The following is a 16,028-nucleotide window of genomic DNA, read 5'->3' on the forward strand; positions in this document are numbered from 1 at the left end:
TTCCCATTCTGTTCTCATTGGCTTATCCTAAGCCCTGCTGTGTCCTTTTCTCCTTCTGAGCAAACGGAGAACCTCTTTCTCCAAAACTCCACCACCCATCCTGCCTAATGGCAGAGATGCAGGATGCCCCCCCCCAACAAAAATAGCTTAAGATTTTTAGATTGATTTTGGGGTGGGGGTGGGGGAAGGTCATTTTATTTAATTTTTCAACCTGCAGTAGTCTGAAAATAGAAACTTCAGGCAGCTATAGTTTTACAGAGGTCATCTTTCTTTTTAAAATGGCGTTGTACACAGCTGCACGCATGAGCAGCTGGGCTGCTTTGCAGGAGCCCTTCTTTAGCAGCGTCAAGAGCTATGACAACAGTTGGGTCCTTCAATCAAGATCCCATGGCCCGTATAATTCACCTGTTAACAGTGGGGTTAACAGATCCTGGACCATTTGTCCCATTGGGGGGGAAAAAACACCATGGGCCAGACTCTTCCCTCACACAGTGGAAGGCTAAAAGGGTCAACATTAGCTTAGCTTGCAAACAAGTTAGTTTTGACACATTTATTTATTTATTTATTTCATTTCTATACCGCCCAATAGCCAAAGCTCTCTGGGTGGTTCACAAAAGGTAAATCAACTACAATATAAAACAGACAACCGTTTAAATACACAATATAAAAGCACAACTAGTATAAAACAGAGCAGTGATGCAGAGATTTATGCAGATTTAAAACACAGCTTTAAAACAGCAGAGTTAAAAGACTAAGATGATGCACTGTTAATACACCGGGGAAATCAGAAGGTCTTCACCTGGCATCGAAAAAAGTATAACGTAGGTGCCAGGCGAACCTCTTTAGGGAGCTCATTCCACAGCCGGGGTGCCACAGCAGAGAAGGCCCTCCTCCTGGCAGCCACCTGCCTCACTTCCTTTGGCAGTGGCTCACAGAGAAGAACCCCTGAAGATGACCTTAGGGTCCGGGCAGGTACATATGGGAGGAGGCGTTCCTTCAGATAACCTGGCCCCAAGCCATTTAAGGCTTCGAATGTCAATACCAGCACTTTGAATTGGGCTCAGACCTGGACTGGCAGCCAGTGAAGCTGGAAAAGGACTGGCATGATGTGGTCTCGTTGACCAGTCCCTAGCCAATATGGATGCCGACCCCCCTCCTCATTTTTATTTTAAATGAATTAGGGTAAATTTGGGAACACATGTTGCCCAACGCAGGGCTCACAGGTAAGGGAAGGTAAGCGCCATCATTTTTTCCGAGTCGTTAATTTCGTTCGTGGCCTTGTGCTTTTCACCCTGTTCATACTTTTTTGTCTGTTTTTCCTCACCATGTCTCTGTTCCATTTACCATCAACTTCTCCATTTCTGATGTCACACTGTATTGGTTTTTGGGTTCTTCACATAGGCTGTCAAGGTGAGCGAAAATGCGCTGTAGCATAAAAGAAAACTCCTGGACTAACCAATACCTAGCGTTTAATGCTACAAGATTTGCTCTGACTGTAGGTGACACCCCTTATTTGGATCGTGCAGTGAGCCTTGAGCCTGCTCGCACGGAACAGCCAATCGAATCGGGAAGAGATGCTTGCCTTCTGGGACTGCTGGCATGGACTTCGGGTTCTGTTAGGGTCCTTCGCCTGCCTCCTCCTGTTACCACCATCCATTTAAAACCAAATAGATCTTTCACCTGCTACATTAAAAAATAAAAATCAGGTTGTGACTTTTAAGTGGTGCAATCAAGATGCCGCAATGCCTTGGGGCCCTTTTCTCTGCTTTCCGGGCTGCTTCTCCGGAAACAACCTGATTTGTTGTTTTTTAAAACGTAGCTGGGCACCCCTTTTTTTCGATGCTTCGAGGACTCGGTGCAGCAAACCAATGACGAAGTGTTTTAAATGGCCAAACGTTTCAGCCAGAAGCCACCTGAACCAAGAATTCAGGGGCTGCATTCAGCAGAACCAACATGGTAACTGATGACCATCAGGGACGTTTTCTAACACCCTGGATCCAGTCTTGAAAATAACTGCAAAATGATGGAAGGGATGATAAGAGTTTTTTGTGGTTGTTTCTGTTCCTGAGCTGGACATTTTTTCTTTTCCCTTTTCAATGAACCTCTAGGGTTCAACCCGATGGTGGGGGTAGCGAGTGGAATATGACATTCCAGACGTTTCCACCCCAGCTTGTGTGGCCTGGCGATTTATGAGCGTGTTCCACATGTTTCCCAAACACTTGGCTGATCAATCCTAAATTTCTCCCAAGCATAAGGGGTTTCACTATTGGCAGTTGTGTAGTGGTGTAGGCAGTAACCCTCCTAGGCCTTTTTTAATTGTTAGATGACTAATGCTTTATTTATTTATTTTTGCTCTTCTAAAACTGTGCGTCTTAGAGAAAGGCTGCATGACTTTTTGAGGTTCCATCTCTCCAACGCAAATATAATGCTAAAAGCGCTTTGGAAGATGGTGCAAAAGGGGAGAGAGAATGAGAGAGAGAGAGAGAGAGAGAGACTCTTTGACAGTAAGAGCCCTTTGCTTGTCTTGGTTCAGGACTTCCTGGAGAAAAAGGCAGAAGCGGTGATCCAGGTCCACCAGGCCCTGCTGGAATGAAGGGCTTCCCCGGCCTCGAAGGTCTACCAGGACGTCCCGGAGAAGCAGGTCTTCCTGGACAACTCGGCCCCTTGGGTCCAGATGGGAAACCAGGATTCCCTGGATCCAAAGGTAACAACTGACCATATTTGGAATACCTAACTGTATATTTCAATTAGGATTTGTTTTGCTTCGGTGGACTAAAACAAAACACGCTTTGTCTGAGCCACTATGCTATAGTGCCAGGGTGGGGAACCTCCGGGCTAGAGGCCAAGCCCGGCCCTGCTGGGGGCCAATTCCACACAAACCCTGGGGTCCCCCGAGTGGCCACACCCACCTATTGTTTGACGGCTTCCTGGGATGTAGCCATCTGGGGAAACCCAGGGGGTGGATTGGGACCCAGGCTAGATTTTGCCTCTCTATGCCTGAGGTCTCTCCCCACACACACACACACACTACCACCATATCTGGTTAAAAGTTAAGAAATGGCTCCCTGAATGCATGTTTGCGGATCAGAAGAGTTTGAAGGTGATTAGACTAGAGTGTTTTGCTTGTCTCCAAACTCTCTTGCTTTGTCTTTTGAAACCAGGAGAAAAGGGCTCTTCAGGGATGCTTGGATTCCCCGGCATGCCAGGCCTACCCGGAATCCCCGGGGCGAATGGGCCAAAAGGAGCTTCCGGTGCATTGGGAAGAGATGGGAGTGCTGGATTTCCTGGACTCCTTGGCTTTAAAGGTAAGTCCCAAAACTTAGGATTTGGCTGAACGTAACAGGGATGGCAGCACCCTGAGAGATTGTCTTTCCTCCTGTGATGCCTGGGGTGCAAATGGGTTTGCCTGTCATTCTGCTGGGACTCGTCTTTTCTCCCTTGCTGAGCCTTTCCCTTGTGTGATGCCACCTCTCTGACTCCATGTCAAACCCTCCTCAAGACCCATCTTGTTCTGTGAAGCCTCCGCCCCGAGCAACCACCTAGTTCCCATGCCCTTGAGACTTTTGAACTCCATCTCCCAGCATCTTCGACCATTGGCCATGCTAGCTAGGGCTGATGGGAGTTGAAGTAAAAAGAGATCTGGAGGGCAGCAGGTTGGAGAAGGCTGCCCTGATGTAAGTCAGCCCAAGCAGGTGCCCCTGAAACAATCGCATTTTGCAAGGGTGGGCTTGTTTCGGCCTATAACTCCCATGATCCCTCACCATTGGCTATGCTGGCTAGGACTGATGGGAGTTGTAGCCATCACATCTGGAGAGCCACAAGTTGCCCACCACTGGCACATTGCTTCCCTGTTTACGTCTGCCTCCCCTGCCCTTCTCCTGTTTCAAACCTTACTGTTGTGATTCTAAGCCTTCCCGCCGAGATCTGAGACAATGAAGAGGTCCACCATGTCCTGGTGAGTGGCTACCCTAAAGGACCACCTCCTACCTCCTTTCAACTCTTCCTGCTTGAACCTGTGGCTCCAGGATCTGTCAACTTTGATGTCCCCTCCCACTCTGACAGAGGCTGAGTTCCTAGGGGTTGGGGAGAACGGCCTTTGAGCCTTCGGCATCCACTCCGATAAGCTCCTGGGAAGATTCATCCTTGACTCCTGAAGAGGCTTAGAGAATCTCCTCCCCTGCTCCCTGTCTTGACTGATATACTTCTTCTGGGTATGATTCAGTCCCCGAAATCCCTTCCTCCACACTAAGGAGAATAGGCCTGATCCTGACACTTATGTGTTATGCTCCTTGGGGCAGGGAGCTGCGCTCTTGTACTCCATAAAGGTGCAATACAAATAATAATAAAAAATCTTTCTCCAGATCAATATACCGCCAAGTGGGAATGGCAAACGTTCTCCATCTGTGGGGAACATTTTTTCTTACTGGCAGCTGGAATTGCTTTAACGCAAAGTCAGAACCTCTGCCTTGTCCTCGGTCTCTGGAGGCTTTTTCTTTGGGTCTAGCTGCCATGTTGTGGGGATGCCCAGGACAGTTTCTCAAATTGCCCAATGTGCCCACGGGCCCAGAAAGGTTTTGTGCCCCGGTATAATGTGTCTCTCTCCACTTCTCCAGGAGACCGAGGTAATCCTGGTCCACCCGGGCCCCCTGTTTCCAGGCCTCCAGAACTGGAACTCAAGTTCAAAGGAATCAAAGGTGAACCCGGCTCCATCGGACGTGAAGGATTTTCAGGACCTAGAGGTATTTCTGGCACTTGGCTAGCAACATTCGGTGTCTACCTTTGTCCTTATCCATTCACTGCCTAGAAAACGTTCTTAATCCATTTAATTAAAGCCAGGCTGGAATTCCTACACGCACCCATTTTGTGGGACATTGGTACCCTGTAAAAATGGGGATTTCTGCTGCTTTCAAGGGGGGGGGGAGAATTTCCCCAATATTGGGATGGTGGGGAGTTGGCTTACCATATATAGGATTAATAAGAGCCTTGTTGCTCCCTCCCGGGCAAGAAGGCCCATGGGATGTTGGTTACCTAATGCTTTTCCTATGGGCCCTTTTGGAAGGGGCTCTGGAGAGCCCTTCTTGCTCCCATGAGTGATGATAAGCTTCCTTAAGGCACAATCCTATACATGTTTAGACAGAAAACACAAGTCCTAGAACTCCCCAGGAATGCTGGGAGTTTTAGGACATCTTTCTGTCTAAACATGCATAGGGTTGCACCCTTAAACCTTTTTTTAAAAGGTACCATTGTCAGCTGGTATCAGGTATGCTAACCCCATCAGGAAAACAACTCAGCTCCCGGGCATGAGAACCCCTCACCCACATGGCTTCCGCCTTAGCAGGATTCAGCTTATTCGCCATCACTGCATCCAGGCACTGCAGAAACGGCATTGCCCAGCCCTTCACTGCATCTAGACACCATATCGCTCAGCACACCACTGCATCCACATACTGGACCCAGACACTGCATAGCCCATCACTGCATCTAGACACTGTATTGCCCACTGCACCACTGTATCCACACACTGCATCACCCAGCCCATCACTGCATCCAGATACTGCATAGCCCATCACTGCATCTAGACACTGTATTGCTCACTGCACCACTGTATCCAGACACTGCATCACCCAGCCCGACACTGTATTGCCCACTGCACCACTGCATCCAGACACTGCATCACCCTGCCCATCACTGCATCTAGACACTGTACTGCCCACTGCACCACTGCATCCAGACATTGCACCACCCTGCCATCACTGCATCTAGTCACTGTATTGCCCACTGCACCACTATATCCACACACTGCGTCACCCACCCCAACACTACATCCACACACTACATCCAGATACTGCTTTGTCCAGCACTGCATCTAGACACTGTATTGCCCACTGCACCACTATATCCAGACACTGCATCACCCAGCCCGACACTGTATTGCCCACTGCACCACTGCATCCAGACACTGCATCACCCTGCCATCACTGCATCTAGACACTGTATTCCTCATTGCACCACTATATCCAGACACTGCATCACCCACCCCAACACTGCATCCACACACTACATCCAGATACTGCATAGTCCAGCACTGCATCTAGACACTATTGCCCACTGCACCACTATAGCCAGATACTGCATCAGCCAGCCCAACACTGTATTGCCCACTGCACCACTGCATCCAGACACTGCATCACCTTGCCCATCACTGCATCTAGATACTGTATCACCCAGCGCACCACTGCACCCAGACCCTGCATCCCCCAGTGATGGTACTGACAGCACTGGAAAGCTGCCATGGGGGATACCTTACTTATGGGCTTCCTGGACGCATTTGGTTGACCACCCAGGGACACCGGATGGCTCTTTGATCCTGACCCATTGGGGCACTTCTTGTTTTCTTAAATGAATCTCATCCTGCTGTAGCACTGGGTTAATCTGAATGAGAATTGGTTTTTTGTACGTCCGATGAAGTTTGTCGCCTTCCCTTTCAGAGGAGCACCGGACGGGTCACACTATCCCATAATGACTGTGCTGTCCTTTTCTTAGGGGAAAAGGGACGTCCCGGAATCCCTGGACAACCTGGCCTCCCAGGTGCAACTGGGTTGCCGAGCAGAGAGAGAGGGCGGACTGGAGACCCCGGTCTGTCAGGGACCTTTGGTTCTCCCGGCTTCCTGGGACAGAAAGGCATTGCGGGTATCGCTGGGTTTCCAGGAATGCCCGGCGGAAGTGTAAGTACGCCTGTTTCTTTCTTTTTTTCTAATGGGGGATTCAGTTGGGTTCCTTGTGTGCTGCTCAGATCTTGCACAAGTTTCCATCACACCAACACTGGCCCTGACTTTTGAGTCTTTCCCAACCCACTGTGGCCACAGACCAGGGTGTGGTTTGCCAGGTCAATGTGGACACTGCCATGGAAATTACGCTTGGAACAAGCTGGAAGACACCTACCATGCCCACTCCCAAAGGAGTTCATCCTGACAGAGGATGATGGGAGCTGTAGTCTAACACACCTGGACGAAACCAGGTTAGAGAAGGGAGGGAAAACAGGAGACTCGCCACATGGCGTTGTTGTTCGTCTTTATATGATGGCCGCCATCGGTGTGCCTGGGGTTTTGCAGCGTACAAGAAGGCAGCTCTCTGCCCATAGGAGCTTACATTGATCTTCTGGTGAAGGCTGATGGGAGTTGTAGTGTAAAACATCTGGAGGGCATCATGATGCCCTAACCCTGACCATAAAGGTAGCAAGAGGTAAATTGTACTCAGACACTCTGGATCATCATTGTCTCCTCCAGCACAGGCTGAACTCAGTATTAATCATAAAGATTAAAATGACATTTCCTTCATCAGGGTGCTGAAGGTGTATCAGGCTCACCTGGGCTCCCAGGGACCACGGGATTGCGTGGTCCAAAAGGTAAGTCACTAAATGTGGGGTGTTTTCCCCATCTATATATTTTAAGTGTCCCATTTCCAGATTGCAAACGTGATCCGGTGGGAGAGATAGAGGTAATGGGGAATGTAAATCCAATTTTTGCTTTTTATACCATCTCTGGCACTTCATGGAAATGGCAACTTTTACAGTGAAAAGAGGGTAGTTGCTCTTACAATGACAGGGATTGTTTAGCTTGGAAAAAAGGAGGCTAAGGGGAGACATGATAGAGTTGTACAAAATTATGCACGGTATAGAGAATGTGGACAGGGAGACATTTTTCTCCCTCTCTTGAAATACTAGAACCCGGGTTCATCCCATGAAGCTGATGGGTGGGAGATTCAGGACAAATAAAAGTAAGTACTTCTTCACACCCTCTCGCGCAAACACTGAGTCATTACTGACTCTTGGAGGGACGCCATCTTTCGCTGACGTTTTCTTGGCAGGCCTTATAGCGGGGTGGTTTGCCGTTGCCTTCCCTGGCCATTATTACCTTTCCCCCAGCTAACTGGGTACTCATTTTACCAACCTCGGGAGGATGGAAGGCTGAGTCGACCCGAGATGGCTGCCTGAAACCAGCAGGGGGTTGGATAAATTCCTAGAGGCAAATGCTATCAATGGCTACTAGCCCTGATGGCTGTGTGCTACCTCCAGTATTCAAGGCAGTAAGCCTGCATGCACCAGTTGCTGGGGAACATGGGTGGGAGGGTGCTGTTGCACCATGTCCTGCTTGTTCATCCCTGGCCGATGGCTGGTTGGCCCCTGTGTGAACAGAATGCTGGGCTAGATGGACCCTTGGTCTGATCCAGCAGGGAACTTCTTATGTTCTTATAAGGGAACTGGGTGACCAGTCAAGGGTTACAGAAAGGTAGAGTTGGATACATACTGTGTGTGTGGATACATACTGTGTGAGCCCTCGTACAGCTTACAAAGCAACAAAACAAAACAGCATCAGTAAAACATCCATTGGATGTTTTACTAAATACATTGGATGTATTTAGATACATCCAATGCATCTAAATAGCACCTAATACAATGTTTTCTTGTTCTCCTACTTGCCCTCTTAACTTAAAGGGTTATGTATTTTATAGTATTTTGGTATACAATGTCGTTCCCTCCTCTGTCCAGAGGGGGAGACAGGTAAGAAATTACTATTGTTGTTCATAGAATCATAGAATAGTTGTGTAGGAAGGGGCCTATAAAGCCATCGAGTCCAACCCCCTGCTCAATGCAGGAATCCACCCTAAAGCATCCCTGACAGATGGTTGTCCAGCTGCCTCTTGAAGGCCTCTAGTGTGGGAGAGCCCACCACCTCCCTAGGTAACTGATTCCATTGTCGTACTGCTCTAACAGTCAGGAAGTTTTTCCTGATGTCCAGCTGGAATCTGACTTCCTGTAACTTGAGCCCGTTATTCCGTGTCCTGCACTCTGGGAGGATCGAGAAGAGATCCTGGCCCTCCTCTGACAACCTTTTAAGTTTTTGAAGAGTGCCATCATGTCTCCCCTCCATCATCTCTTCTCCAGGCTAAACATGCCCAGTTGTTATTGCTGTTGTTGTTGTTATTACCCCACTACTTGTATATCCTCCCAAAAAAAACCTTCTATGCCCCCAAAGCTTCTTTCCCTATGCTATGCTAACAAGCCCTTATAACCCCCTTACACATACTAAATGAAGTTGCACAGCCTAAGAAAATCCCCTTCATTACAACACCCAGTATTCCCCAGCCAGCATGGGTAGCAGGTGGATGCTGGATGTTGTAGTCCAGGGCATCTGTAGGGCACCGGGTTGGGGAAGGCTGTCCGAATGAAACTGAAGTGCAGGATCAGAATAGGCCTTGGCGCATCTCACGCAACACTTAATTAACTCGTGGTGTTTCCTGGTACAAGATTTGGTGATGGCCACTCGATCAGACAATTTCAGGAAGGGCTGGGATCTGTGGATGGCTGTCCCGTGAGGTCAGCCACTCAAGTGCACGTAGGGTGCTGCCCCGTTGTCTGAAACGTTGCTTGTTTTTTGCAACTGAGTTGGCTTTCTGCAAAGAAGCCATGGCTTAAAAAGATTAAAAAAACAGGACGACTCATGAGGCTTTCAACTTATGCGTGGAATTCTGGGAGTGAAACCTTTTTCAGTGGTTTTGTCAGAAATGCGGATGTAAAAAGTTTTTAAAAATCCTGGCGAACCTAGGCCTCCAATGACTCAGGAATCCTTTTGGTCAGAGGTTCTGACTTAACCTGCATCTTTTTCTGTACCAGAGAGCATAGATTTGTTTAAGATTTCTATATTTACTAAGTGCTTATTGAAGGAATGAACACCCATGCTTTTTTATAGTGGTGCTGTGGGGACATTTATATTGTTGTTGAGTGTTTTCTTGTACTCTCTGTGTGTTTATTGTATTTGTCCTTACTTGAAAATCAATAAAAATAGTATTTCTAAAAAAATGTCTGTTGTGTTCCGCACCAACCCTTTCCAGGTGACCGAGGGGAATCTCTTGGGATCCCAGGTGGTGTAGGTGCTAAAGGAGAGCGAGGAGACCCTGGCCATCCAGGTAAATGGCAGGTGGTGACTTTTGCAAGGTTCCTGGAAGGGAAGGCTTCCAAGCTTCATGCAGAATGGCCTTCATAAAGTATTGATCGAGAGTCTGCACTCTTTTGAGTTTTATCAACGAAGGTGGGCTTGACAGTGGCCATTATCTTTCAAACGGCAATGTAGTCGGCGTCCCTGATAGTGTGCAAGAAGTGTTAGTATGCGGATATGAGGAACTTGCTGAGCAAAGTACCCTATAGAACAAGGGCATTATATAAACATAGTATATGTGTGTGTGTGTGTGTGTGTGTGTGTGTGTGTGTGTGTGTGTGTGTATATATATATATCTTCATGGTAGAGTCTATGCTTTGCGTGTAGAAGGTCTCCAGTTCAATCTATAGCGTTTCCAACTAAAACGGTCATAAGTTGGGCAAGAACCCAAGTGAAGACCCTTGACCGCTTTTAAAAAGATCCTGGACCTTTTTAGGTCAATGGGCACATTTGGGATTTTGAGAGTGTGTTGTGGGTGCTCTCACAAAATGGCTGCATTTATTCATCAATTCATTAAATGACTGTTGTGGTATGCATGGCCGGTCACAAACACGCTCATTTCCCAGAAGGCAAACTGGAGAGACCAAGACCTAGTTCACATGTAATGCTGGCAAATGTGCGAGGCGCACATTTTCTGGGAATGTGCAAGGCACACAAACCACTTCCAGTTGCAGAACAATCTACAAATGCCCCATTCGTAGCTTGTTAGCATGAGGTCCGAACCCAGGCATTTTGGGTTGTTTGTAGATTGAATAATCCATAGTTAACCTAAGGTTACGTAACCCACAAACAACCTGAAGTGTCCAGGTTGAGACATCATGAGAACAACCAATGAATGTGAAGGTTGTTTTGCAACCCAAAAGCAGCCTGTGTGCTGCACACATCGCCTGGAAATTGTGGGTTTAATTAAACTACGATTTGCTACCATTAAGTACGAACCGCTCATTAGAGGAAGGTAAGTTGCCTAAGAACCTAAGTACAAGGCAGAGATAGGGGCTGAACTCCGAAACGCACAAGCACCCCTTCGAACCCAAAAGAAGGTTGTATGGAAGAGCAACTCTTTGCTTTGGAACATGACAGTTAAAAAAGTAATAATTAAAAGCTCTTAAGATACGAAATATTTGTATTTGTGCTTTTAACCTGTTGGTTGTTTTATTATGGTTTTAATTTTTGTGAAGCGCCCAGAGAGCTTCGGCTATTGGGCGGTATAAAAATGTAATAAAAAAATAATAAATAAATAAACAAAAATCAGGAGAGGAAGAGAGAGAGGTGGGCGTGGGGCTAAGAGACCCCAGCTCTAGAGAACTGCTACTAGGCTCAATGGACCATCATTCTGACTTGGCGTAAAACAGCCATGTAACCTGTCCCATTAGGAAGCAGACAAATGGATTGTCCTGGGAAATGTGGGCACAACGTAATGTGTTTTTTGTGTGTGGTCTTTTGAGGTTTAAGAGGCCTGGAAGGACCAAAGGGTGAGCCAGGATACCGTGGAAGTGATGGGCAGAATGGACAGAGAGGCCTGCCGGGGGACTTTGGCCAGGATGGACCACCAGGTACCTAAGCCATTTCGGGGGGGGGTCATTAACAAATCAACAGATGCACAGAGAATCTCCCCTCCTGCTTTCCCCACCCCCCATCCAAGGTCTTTTTTAAATTAATGTCTGATTGTAAAATTTTAACAAAACAAGACAAAAATGAGGAAAGGGGGAAATTATAGCTATGTAGATTTGAATATATCAGTTTTAATGCATGGATATGAAGTGTGTGTGCGCATCTATATCTAGAGAAAATACAGCTTTCAAAGGATTATACATATACTTCAACAAAACCAGACCAAATATCCATATAAATCCCCATTCTTAAGTGCCGTCTATATCCCACTTATTCAAATATTGTTAGATCCTCAATCCATTACACTATAGGAGGTGAGCGTTTATCCTTCCAGTGTTGTAAGATGAGCCTTTTAGCTGTCAAATTGACATGGAAAATCCATTTGTGCTGGCCGTGCATTAACTTCCAGGAAGCAGGTAGATAATTTTAGAGGACATATAAATCAGGAAATAAAGAAGAGTGTTCCAATACAAGGTTTGTCCGTATATTAACTTCCACCCAAACAGACGCAGCTATTGGGCACTGCCAAAACATATGGTCAAAAGAAGCAATACACTTCCAGCAATTAGCCGACATAGACAAACCCTTCTCTAAGGTTACTTTGCTAAGAGACAAAGGTTCTTTTAAGGATTCAGATGCAATAAGCACATGTGTGGAGAGAAGTCTAAGGTTTTATTCCATAGCTGGCAAAAAGATACAAGAAAACTCATAATACATAGCTTACCTTCACGTTTAATTGTTGGGAGCTCCAGGTAAACAACGATGGAGAGACCTCAGTCAAAACGGCCAGTACGCAACACCTCCTTGGTCCTAGTCTGTGTTGAAACACACCATGAGCAAGTTTCTGGGGATTTGTATTATACTTGAGGACTACATGGACTGTGTGCTGGCTGGCTGGCCCTGCCAGTGACCTTCAACACTCTTGGTGTGCTTGTCCACTCCCACGTTCTTACTCCTTCAAGATCATAAGACAAGCTTGAGCTGGTGGCCATCACGCAACACAGATAACTCTGGTGGCCACCATGCGTTGCTCCCCATTTAACATCACTTGGTGCAGACAGCTGGCAGAAAGTACAGAGAAATAAAATGAAGCACTTTTAAAGAAACCAGACTCCCTAACAGGAAGTCAGGCATAGACAGGCAGTGGCCATATACCAACTTAGCTCCTCGATATACAAAGGCTTTTCCGGGGGTGGGGTGGGGGGTTTCCTCATACAAAGGTCTTTATAACGGATTTTTGTTGTGGTTCCATCTGGTCCAGCTTTTGCCTGAACATCCTATCACCACTCAAGAAGAGATGATCCTCCTGCCATTGCAGAGATGGCAAAATGGCAGCCTTCATCTTCACTGTTGATATTGTTCATTTAAAAGAATAAATTTAAATCCACCTTGGAAAAGCCACATACGTGATTGGGAAACCGGTTGTGGGAGTCGGTGAAATGTGTAATGGGGGGAACTTCCACTTTCAGTTCACAGTTGGTCTATTTACACATCATCTAGTGCACCGACTCTGTTGGAACGTGAAGCGGACGACCCCCTTGAAAGAGTTGACCCTACTTTCATCTAGCTTCTCTCATTTAAATTTGCCTGCCGTGGCCAGCATGTTGTCTGAATGAAGCTAAGTAGGTTTAGGTTTGTTCAGTAGTCCTGGATGGGACACCACTTGGAAATCCGTTGTACGACATGGAAGAAAGATGGGATTAGAGATATTGGGGGGGGGGGGGAATCAAAAGAAAAAAATAGTGGAAACCTGGAAGAAATTGGAGGGGAAAACATTTTTCCAGATTTTAAAAAAATAATCCTAAAATATTCTGGAAAGAAACGGGGATGGGGAGTTGTTTGTTTTGGTATTTTTCTGTTTCCCCCACCACCACCATCTCCATACAGGATATAAATGTTATTAATACATATGTTGTATTGCCTTACATCCTAAATTTGTTTCCTTGGAAGTCCAACCCATCAGAGGTATTAAACTTCACAGTTCAGGTCTGTGTGCCACAACTTCAGTTGCCCGGTATTAAATTATGTTTTTGCTTCTTTCTTCCTCCCTGCCTGCCCCCCCCCCCACAGGTCTACCTGGCTTTGGTGCTCCAAAAGGTGACCCAGGTCTTCCAGGTAGGCCTGGTCAGCGAGGCCCTCCAGGATCTCCCGGGCGTCCTGGCATTGCAGGAATAAAAGGTATAGCTTGATTCATTTGTTTGTTTTGTTTTTAGAGAGAAATTCGGTTGTTGGTGTGGGCTAGAGGGGCAAACTAATTGGGTAAATGCAGCTTCTCCGAATAAGCCAGGTTATAGCAGAGGCCTGTGGGGCTGCCAGAGAGGCCATTGGGAGCTGGTGGGGGAAGCAGGGGGTGCCTCTGTCCACATTAGCTAGGGTGAGCAAATACAAAAGAGGGCAGGGCTCCGGCAGCCTTAACTACTGTGATGAAGAGGGAATTTCACCAGGTGGTGCATGCATACAAATGACACCTGCTGAAAATTCCTTTTCAGTACAAGTGTTCAAGGTACAGGAGCCCTGTCCTCCTTTCCATAGGGTCACCTTATTTAAAGCTGCAGGAGCCCTGCCCTCTTGACCAGATACAAAATAGGGCAGGGCTCTTGCAGCTTTAACTGCTGTGATGAAGAGGGAATTTCACCAGGTGCTGCATGCCTACAAAGGACACCTGCTGAAAATTCCTTTTCAGTACAAGTGTTCAAGGTACAAGAGCCTGGTCCTCCTTTCCATAGGGTCACCCTATTTCAGATGCTCAAGTGATAGATAGATAGATAGATAGATAGATAGATAGATAGATAGATAGATTATACTTTAAATATATATATTATCCTTTTCCACGACAAGGGAGGTGCTTATTCCCGAAATGAATGTGTTTAGCGACAGGACAGCGGAAGCAAACTCCTTTTTATTCCTGAAGGCTTGGTGGTGCTTTGGTATATGTGGGTTTAAAATGTGACACTGCACGTTCCCAGAGTATGTCCCTTTTTTTAAAACCAGGGTTCACAAACTGCTTGCCTGCTTGTTTCTCACTCTAATGAATCAGGCATATAGAAGCTGTTGTAAAGCACAAGGTGATAGAGGACGAGGAACGTTAGTTTTGCTGTTCTCAATTGGAGTAATGCACATGGATTTCTAAAGGTGCCCCCCCCTCCGATAAGACCATTAAGGGTACTATCCTATGCATGTTTAGGCAGAAAAATGTCCTAGAACTCCCAGCATTTCCCAGCCAGCCATGTGGGGCAAAATATTTGAATAAAATGAATACTCTGCTTTGCTTCTGATGTGTCTGTTGCTGTCCATTACTCATCCTTTACACACGGTGCTGTTGCACCATGTCCTGCTTTGTGGGGTCCTGGCTGACAGCTGGTGGGCCACTGTGTGAACCGAGTGCTGGACTAGAAGGAGCCTCGGTCTGATCCCGCCTCAGGGCTCTTCTTACGTTCCTGTGTTCGTAATCCTGCCTTCTCGTTTGTTTCTGCAGGGTACCCGGGCTTTCCAGGTCTGAATGGCCTAAATGGTTTACCAGGCACAAAGGGATTACCTGGAACACCAGGTAAATCACAGCTTTGTAGGACAATGCCTAATTATGGTGGCCATTGCCTAGACCACCGGTGGGGGGTTTTGCTTTTGTTTTAGCCAGCACTAATCTTAACGTTCAGTTCTATAGGTCAGAAATCCAGAGCCCTCAGGTCTTTGTGGGGTCTCTGTCTGGCCCTTTGGGGGTTTCTCAGGAGGCCCAATCCCTTCACACACACAGACACACACACACACACAAAACAATTGCTTGCTGACTTTCTGGCCTGTGTGCCATCCCCCCTCCCCCCGCCGAAAATTCGGCTTGCTTCTCCTAAGGCTCAGCTACGGGCAGTAAGCAATTTTCATGGAAATATCCTGGACATTTCGGCTCTGACCCCTTTGCCTTTAGGCCCACCCACCAGTGGAGCGTGGCTCCTCCAAAACGGAAGTTGGCCCCCAAGCTGAAAGAATTTTGACAACCCTCCTATAGGTTCATTTCACTTCTCCCCACCTTGTTCCCAAATCCATAGCATCATAGACTAGTAGAGTTGGAAGGGGCCTACAAGGCCATCGAGTCCAACCCCCTGCTCAATGCAGGAATCCACCCTAAAGCATCCCTGACAGATGGTTGTCCAGCTGCCTCTTGAATGCCTCTAGTGTGAGAGAGCCCACAACCTCCCTAGGTAACTGATTCCTTTGTCGTACTGCTCTAACAGTCAGGAAGTTTTTCCTAATGTCCAGCTGGAATCTGGCTTCCTTTAACTTGAGCCCATTATTCTGTGTCCTGCACTCTGGGAGGATCGAGAAGAGATCCTGGCCCTCCTCTGTGTGACAGCCTTCCAAGTCCTTGAAGAGTGCTCTCATGTCTCCTCTCAATCTTCTCTTCTGCAGGCTAAACATGCCCAGTTCTTT

General features: G+C 47.1%; 1 protein-coding gene across 1 annotated transcript in view; it reads left to right on the plus strand.

The window, feature by feature from the left end:
* Nucleotides 1-16,028, plus strand: part of LOC134409385 (collagen alpha-6(IV) chain-like) — a 203,616-nt gene that overhangs the window by 174,617 nt on the left and 12,971 nt on the right. Inside the window, exons 28-36 of the mRNA XM_063142097.1 lie at nucleotides 2,534-2,704; nucleotides 3,162-3,305; nucleotides 4,614-4,739; nucleotides 6,544-6,725; nucleotides 7,342-7,405; nucleotides 9,892-9,966; nucleotides 11,441-11,548; nucleotides 13,677-13,784; nucleotides 15,082-15,153. Coding sequence (XP_062998167.1) covers nucleotides 2,534-2,704; nucleotides 3,162-3,305; nucleotides 4,614-4,739; nucleotides 6,544-6,725; nucleotides 7,342-7,405; nucleotides 9,892-9,966; nucleotides 11,441-11,548; nucleotides 13,677-13,784; nucleotides 15,082-15,153 — 1,050 coding nt within the window. The remainder of the gene's footprint in view (nucleotides 1-2,533; nucleotides 2,705-3,161; nucleotides 3,306-4,613; nucleotides 4,740-6,543; nucleotides 6,726-7,341; nucleotides 7,406-9,891; nucleotides 9,967-11,440; nucleotides 11,549-13,676; nucleotides 13,785-15,081; nucleotides 15,154-16,028) is intronic.

This window comes from Elgaria multicarinata, chromosome 15 (genome assembly GCF_023053635.1).
Source record: "Elgaria multicarinata webbii isolate HBS135686 ecotype San Diego chromosome 15, rElgMul1.1.pri, whole genome shotgun sequence".
Classification (NCBI taxonomy): domain Eukaryota; kingdom Metazoa; phylum Chordata; class Lepidosauria; order Squamata; family Anguidae; genus Elgaria; species Elgaria multicarinata.